At 44.4% G+C, this 7,276-nt stretch overlaps 1 protein-coding gene across 1 annotated transcript; it reads right to left on the bottom strand.

The window, feature by feature from the left end:
• Window positions 1–1,308: 1,308 nt before the first annotated feature.
• proza (protein Z, vitamin K-dependent plasma glycoprotein a) lies at window positions 1,309–7,040 on the bottom strand. Its single transcript, XM_070981838.1, has 9 exons — window positions 6,884–7,040; window positions 5,651–5,779; window positions 4,918–5,078; window positions 4,787–4,811; window positions 4,597–4,710; window positions 4,380–4,514; window positions 2,888–3,003; window positions 2,659–2,773; window positions 1,309–2,324 (listed from the first exon to the last, which is right to left on the bottom strand). Exons 2-9 carry the CDS (start codon window positions 5,727–5,729, stop codon window positions 1,789–1,791), a joined length of 1,281 nt encoding a protein of 426 aa, XP_070837939.1. The 5' UTR covers window positions 5,730–5,779; window positions 6,884–7,040; the 3' UTR covers window positions 1,309–1,788.
• Between the last annotated feature and the right edge of the window lie 236 nt (window positions 7,041–7,276).

Here is a 7,276-nt window from a genome sequence, read left to right as displayed (position 1 = left end):
CCATTTTTGGGAGCAAGGAGCCATCTCCTAGGTGAGTACCATGGCAACAGCCAACGTGGGCCCCAGCTTTCAGGGCTGTCCTTTTCAAGCGCCCGATCAAAAGTGGCAGGCCAGGTTTTTTGTTAGGTGGCGTCTCTTACTCTCTCTCTTGGCCATTCTTCTGCCTCTTGTTTTCTCCCCCTGCATGACATGGTCCTGGCCTTGTTCACCAGGGAGGCTGTGAGAAGACTGCAGAGGGCGAGCGTCTGTGGGAAAATGTTGCCAGACAACACAGGGGTATGCAACAGCGAGGGCAAGCTAATATGGTCTGGGACAAAAAGGGAATATACGACTTGTTGAGATAGACAGTCAGAGCTGCGTTCTTGTCATTTCCACGTGCATCACAGCTGCAGGTTTGATACTATGATCGGTTTTTAAGCCTTAAAATTTAAATCACCTTTAAACTTCTTTACATGACTTGGATGCTTCATGGCTTGTTTCACTTGTGCATGTTGCTGGTTTAGGCTTTATTTAACCTTTTGTGCCATTGCTGTTTTTTTCTAGCTACCAGCATGGCCCTGATGTGCCAGGTCTCACCTATTGGAGGGATTGTCGTGACATTTTGTACAGACGTTCATGTTCCCCAGAGGATGAATCATACTGACTTTGGTGACTTTTTCTGTCGCAGCGCCATGAGGGTGACTTTTGTGTTTTAGAGAAAACTGTCAACAACTATTGGATGGAGTGACATGAAAACTGGTACACTGCTTCATGTCATCATCCATCAAAACTTTAATTTGTCCAAAATAAAAATTTGTGTAAAACTAGCAACTTTCCCATGAGCCTCAGCTGTACTTTGTGCTTAGTGCTAATTAGCTAACATGCTAATATAAGAAATGGTTCAAAGCACTATAGACTTTTTTTTTTAACCTTTTGAAGCTCACTGGTTCCATTTTCCATCATTATTAACATGATTTTACTTATTATGGCAGCTGTGTACTCATATCACATATCTTGGTAGTTTCATGTCGATGATGATCCAGTGTCGTGGGTGTTCGTGGGGTTGGAGACAATCATGTTTGTTTTATAACATTATTTTTGATTATCTTGATTTTGCTGTACTTTTTAACATATTTACTGTCTACTAATGTCCATCTTTTCATGTCTATGAACCACTGAAAAACACGACTGAGCATCTCAAGGAGCTAATCCTCAGATGTAAAATTTGAAAATAAAATCTTCTATATTTGATGATATTTCCAATTTCCAGAAAACTTTTTTTTCTAAAATATACTTCATGCCAAAACAATACCAGAACTGACATCAGGCGTGGTATTAGAGTTTATTACACTGATAGAACAGTGATTATTTGGAGTGTTACAAGATGCATGTCAACCAGTACAGCAGCTGCTAAAGATAACTTCACTTACAGGTTATTAAAGGTATGTCCACATCACAAAACTCATGCTGAATAATTCACTGCATCTCTATCTGCTTCTGACCCTCTGGTTTGGTAGATGCATACAGGAAGTGCTTCTCTGTTCATGTTAACAGAGCGCCACCGTGTGGACAGATGGGGAAGTCCACAGAGATCAATGGGAAATAATCACACACATTATACGACTATATGGCTGTTAAGATAGTTTTTACATTATAAGAGAAGGGTATTATTAAAAGACAAAATGAATGAACAGGCTTAGCAACAAGTGCACAATGAAAATCTAATTCCCTGTGTTTAGGAGTTATTCACCTGCATTTTCCAATATTTTCCATAACCAGTAACCTCCATGTTTTCCCTGACTCCCCCATCTAACGTGAACCCATGAGCGGCCGCAGCCAGCCAAGGTAGCGGGACACTTTCTGGAAGATGTACCCTTTAGTGCAGTCGGCCTCTGCCGGCCGGCTGACCACCCCAGTGAGGAAGAACACGTCCCTGTACAGGGTGAGCAGGGGGCTGCCGGAGCTCATGGAGCAGTCTGCATTGGCCCGCGGAGTGGTGCATCCCATTTTATTGGTCATCAGATTGGGGTGAGTCTCCACACACTGAGGAAGGCGGTCGTAGGCCAGTTGGTTAAGGGTGAGCGAGTCCTGGAAAGAAGAACCCTGACTGGGTTCTTTCCAGCCAGTGATGATGGCCGGCAGCTCCCCCGACATCAGGACGCTCTCGGCAAAGTCTCTTTCTGGCAGACAGGCAGCAATCACGTCTTTCTTAAAAATGATGCGGTCGCGGAGCTCAATCACAGCCAGGTCATTTTCCGCACGACCTTCCACGTAGCGCGGGTGTTCGTGAACTACTTTTACATACAGCGTCTGCTCTCCAGCGTCATAGCCGGAGCTGCGCTTGCCTGAGGAGGTGCAGGTAAGACAAGACATACAGGATGATGGTGTTTCTCTAGATCACGCACACATACTAATATGCACAGCTGCAATGATCAGTCGATCAGTTCATTGACAAAAATTACTTTCCAACTACTTTTATAATTGAATAATCATTTCAGTCATTGCCAGACACTTTCTTGCTGCAGCCTCTCAAATGTGAAGATTTGACTCTTATCTGTGACTGATGGTATGTGATAGTAAACTGAATATATGAGAAAGAACAGATCCAACTGTCATTAAATGTCTTTTCTTTTGTGTTGTTTTAGCAGTAATAGTGGCACAGGAGTTTCGTCTACTCACCGACAGACACCTGTGAGTCGTATTTTCTGGCGCACATAGCTGTAGTCAAGACCAGGTTCTCCTTCAGAATGACACCGCTGCAGACACCTGTGGACTCTGAACTCTTCAGGAGAGCCTGCAAACAAAACGATGCACCCAGAGACATGACTTGCAGCAATACCAACTTACAGGGAAGAAACACTTTGTCGTGACCTGTAATGTGTCACGGTTCGAGTGCATGTATTCCTACCTGCCAGGGACACTCTGAAGAGGTACAGCTGAGGCCTTCGAAGTTGCTGCGCATGTTGCTGGTCAATCTGTCGTTCCACCGGCTCAGACTGTTCACCTTACCGCAGGGGAACGTGACTGAGAGAAGAACGTGAGATGATTACTTTCTGTCACTAAATTATTTCTCAAATGTATTTTTAATAGTTATTATAATTAAAAAGAAGAAAAAAGGTCGGGGGATATCAGAAAAGCTCTGTTTCGTCTCAGCCGGCTGGAGGGCGTGTCTGTGTCTGACTGACAGCAGCTGGCAGGCTGAGCTGAGTGTTTCTCTTTACCTACATCTGAAACACTCCTTACGCCCGACCCCAGCCAGTTTTCTTCTGAGACGCTTAACCTCACCCCAACAGTCTTCTCTGCTACGCCTAACAATAACCTAACCTTTGCCCCAACTCCAACCACTGAGGGGGGTGCAACGTGGGAACATCATTTAAATTCAAAGGGGGAACTGACTTCAGTGCAAGACCTGCAGTGGCTAGCGCAGCATCTTGAAAGTCATAAGCAGACGGTTTTTATCAACAGCGGGAGACCGAATGGCATCTGTACAGTAACATTTGCAGGGAATGTTTGTTGTGCTGCAGCTGAGCAGCTAATTAGCCTGAAAAGTGATGTCAGCGGTTCGCTTTTCCCCAGTGCAAGTTTGTTTGGTGTAGCATACATTGGGGTCACAGAGGTTAGCATCAGTTTCTCTGTAAGATAATTAACCAACAATGTGTGAAAAACAATTACCGCTGTTTCGACGGTATATTCAAGATCCTCAAAGGCTTTTCTAACCACCACAAAAAAGATTTTTAACCTGTTCACCAAGTTGCCACGGTGTTCCCTTTGCAGGTTTGTTTTAATTCAGAGTCCAAACTTGGAAAACTAGTTTAAAGTCTTTTTTATCTTTCAGCAGATGGAATATTTTTCATCCCCATATTCAGAGAAGTCTTCAGGGATTCTGGAAATAAGTCAGAACAGCTGTAATTTGTTTTTAAACAGCCCCCCGTTAATTATCTTTTAGAGAAACTGATGGTTGCCCTGCCCTGCGATCGGCTGGCGACTGGTCCAGGGTGTACCCCGCCTCTCGCCCGTTGACAGCCGAGATAGGCTCCGGCCCCCCCGCGACCCCAAAAGGGATAAGCGGCATAGAAAATGGATGGATGGATGGATGATGGTTGCCCTCTGTGACTGTATGCTAATAAATCAGAGGCACCAACTGGGGCTGGGCTTAGCTGGGCGAGCTAAGGTGCAAGCTAACTTCCACTTGTAAGTTTGTTAAGAAGGAGACTTTCGCAGGAAAGCTACTGTGGTTTGTTGTTCTGAAAAAAGGCTAATTTAATGGAAAAAATAGTTGCTGTCATATCGAAATTACAAATTTCTCCCATTGTCTGTGTTTTATTCGCCAATGAGAACACATCATGTGATTTACAGAGCAGACATGTACGTTGCAGCGGGAAAAGAACAAAAAGACGCACCTGCAGGCTCACACTTGTTCCTGTCCGAGCGGCTGAGCTTCCATCCTTGCGCGCAGGAGCACTCGTACGACGTGTAGCCTGGTTTACAGAACTGGGAGCAGCCCTTGTTCTTTTCCAGGGTGCACAGAGTCACGTCTGCATCGTGGAAACAGAAAGGCAAGGCTGTAGCACTCACACACCAAATGGGACAATGATAATGGCGACATCTGCTCCTCACCGTTTTCACAGTGGACCCCTGTGAAACCCGACTTGCAGACGCAGTCGTAGCCTCCCACGCTGTCCGAACACATGGCTCCATTTTTGCAGGGTTTCTCTGCACACTGGTCTCCATCTAAACACAGACAGCCAATCTATGAGTAGATGTAATGTGCTACTAAAGATGGACGATCATTTTATAGAGCACTCACCAACATAGACAGCCCAGAAGATGTCCTGCAAGAAAACATGCGCATGGTAAGTGCACGACTGAAGCTGCAGACCGAAATCGAAGAGAAGCCACTGAGGAGGTTAGAGTTAACGGTGAAATGCTGGAGCTCACCGTGCGGTACGAGTCCTGGAAGAAACCTCTGGCCTGCTCGTAGGTGCACACTTTCTCCATGCAAATCTGCTCCAGGCTGGAAGACGGAGCCGAGCTACTGCCGTCAGTGTTCCTCTTCTGACGCGTGATCAGCGAGCTCGCCTGCTGCTTGTCCAAGAACACTAGAGGAACAGTTCACGTGTCAGCTGGTTCATCCACAACACCTCAACTACAACTACACACTTCAGTCTTTTTATTATTAGTCTTTTTTTTTATTCTTTATCAAGTAGTTGACTGACAGGAAAAAAAGGTAAATATTTTGATGAGTGGGAAGTTGCTTTTCAAGTAAAAATGCCCTGAATTCTCTATTTCTAGCTTCTCAAATGTGAGTCTTTGATGCTTTTCTCCTTTTGGGTTTTGGTCTGTTTGCAAAATAGTGACATTTTACAAAGCAAAAAATTAAATGGGAAAATAATTGGCAGATTAATTGATTATGTCTGAATGATGAATAAATAAACAAGGCGGTAATCATCACGAACATAATCTAATCTTTCTTATCCAATAACACAGGACAGGCTGTATGATCCTGCCTTAAAATAGAGTAGAAGAAACAAAACTGGAACCAACAAACAGAGCTAAGATAACCCAAATATGCAGCGTCTCATCCAGCTGCAGCTCTTAAACACACAGCATCCACTCAGCGTTTTCTTCCTTTCTCATGCAGAGGACAGACTCTGACCTCCTGCCCTCTCGCCTGACTGGGAGGTCTGGACGGCGGCCACAGCGCCCGCCAGCAGACACAGCAGAGCAGCACATGTGGCCGAGGAGCGCATGGTGACACTGAAGAGAGGCCTGAGTCAAGTTTTCGGTGATGGATAATGAACTGTGAATGACAGACATGATGATTAAAAAAAAGACAGTGAAATACTATTGTTTCTTTTTGGCAGCAGGTGCCTCACTGTTTGTTTGTTTTTTGTTTTTTTTATCTCCAAGCATCTATGGCACCACAATAAAATTCACAAATATGTTTTGGTCATTAAAAAAAACACTCATTAGCAAAGACAATCATACTGAGAAACAGTCTGACAACCAATGGATTAAAGGAAGGAATCCGATAATTAATTGTCCATTAAAGATTTAAGGGATCATTAGCTAAATAATTACGCTCTGCTTACACTTTCCATCACGGCCCGTCATTTCCCAAAGCGTGCAGCCATGTTTTAGCTTTTGCAGTACTTCATAGAAGTCTCTCAATGATCAAAATAAATGTGGTTTTTATTTGTTGTTGTTGTTGCCTTAACATGGTGTTCATCTGTATGTTCAATGCTCAGATATATGTAATGTGACTATGCAATTCAAGCGTTAAGAGCAGTTTGATCAATAATGATATTAATTTAATTTACAAAACTATTGTCTCTGTGTTGTGGAAAGTCAATTCACAGCTCCCAGTCCCAGTGAAATCTAATACCACGTTGCAAATGTGATTGAAACCGTATTATTATGATCTTTATTATGTTTTGTCTGTTAGATCATTTTTGAGGATCCAGTAAATGACCTCATACATCATCAGTGGCTGTGCAGTTTTTCTGCAGCAGCTCATTGCTGCCATATTGGGTAAACACGGGGGTAAACAACATGCATAGACAATGCACACATACACACACACACACACACACACTGAAGGCCTCTTGTATAATCTAATGCAGGTTTCCATCAGCTCAGAGCACAGTGTGTTTATTTTCAGGTCAGACAGCCTGCGCTTCCTGTCTGTGCAGCTTTCACCAGCCTGGTAGCATTAGCTCATCTGATGCTACAAAACAAAGATCCACAACAACTGTGAGGCATCCTGCGTGCAGCACGAATTATCCGGATGCTGCTACACAGTTACACGTCCAGAAGCCATTAAAACAACTCGAAAGCCGTCTCTGTTTTCAAAGCGGGGGTCCTGCGTGGGTCTGAGTACAAAATAACAACAGTCGGTACCTACCGCTCCGGACAGGATGAAGGTTCCGCTCCGGCCTGGTCCTCAAACACACCGCAGCCTCCCGGAAAGATCGGGCCTATCGATCTAAGATAACGGATGATGATCACATCCGAGCGTACTCATCCACCCACCCACCTACCTCTCAATGTTTACTGCCTGTGCTGCGTGTAATGACAGACAGTAGCCGGCAGGGGGCGCCGTAACACAGAGCTGACTGTTAACGTGCAGGAGAGGGTGTTTCCCTGCAGGGCCAGTCTCACACAGCCTGCAAGACTGCTGAAAGTTGAGTTTAAAGAGTTGTTTGGTAAAAAAAAATCACAGGCTCAAAGAGAGGGGAAACACAAGACAAGAAAGTACTCAGATCTTGTACTTAAAAGTAACAATACCACAAATGCT

This window comes from Chaetodon trifascialis, chromosome 15 (genome assembly GCF_039877785.1).
Source record: "Chaetodon trifascialis isolate fChaTrf1 chromosome 15, fChaTrf1.hap1, whole genome shotgun sequence".
Taxonomy (NCBI): domain Eukaryota; kingdom Metazoa; phylum Chordata; class Actinopteri; order Chaetodontiformes; family Chaetodontidae; genus Chaetodon; species Chaetodon trifascialis.
This window is presented reverse-complemented; position numbering and strand designations above follow the sequence as displayed.

Excerpts from the sequence above, each read along its gene's own strand:
- proza (XM_070981838.1), bottom strand. The coding sequence starts at position 5,729 with ATGCGCTCCTCGGCCACATGTGCTGCTCTGCTGTGTCTGCTGGCGGGC. Across the intron at positions 4,711-4,786 it reads CTTCTGGGCTGTCTATGTTG|ATGGAGACCAGTGTGCAGAG; the intron begins GTGAGTGCTCTA and ends GTCTGTGTTTAG. Across the intron at positions 2,325-2,658 it reads CGACTCACAGGTGTCTGTCG|GCAAGCGCAGCTCCGGCTAT; the intron begins GTGAGTAGACGA and ends GCACCTCCTCAG.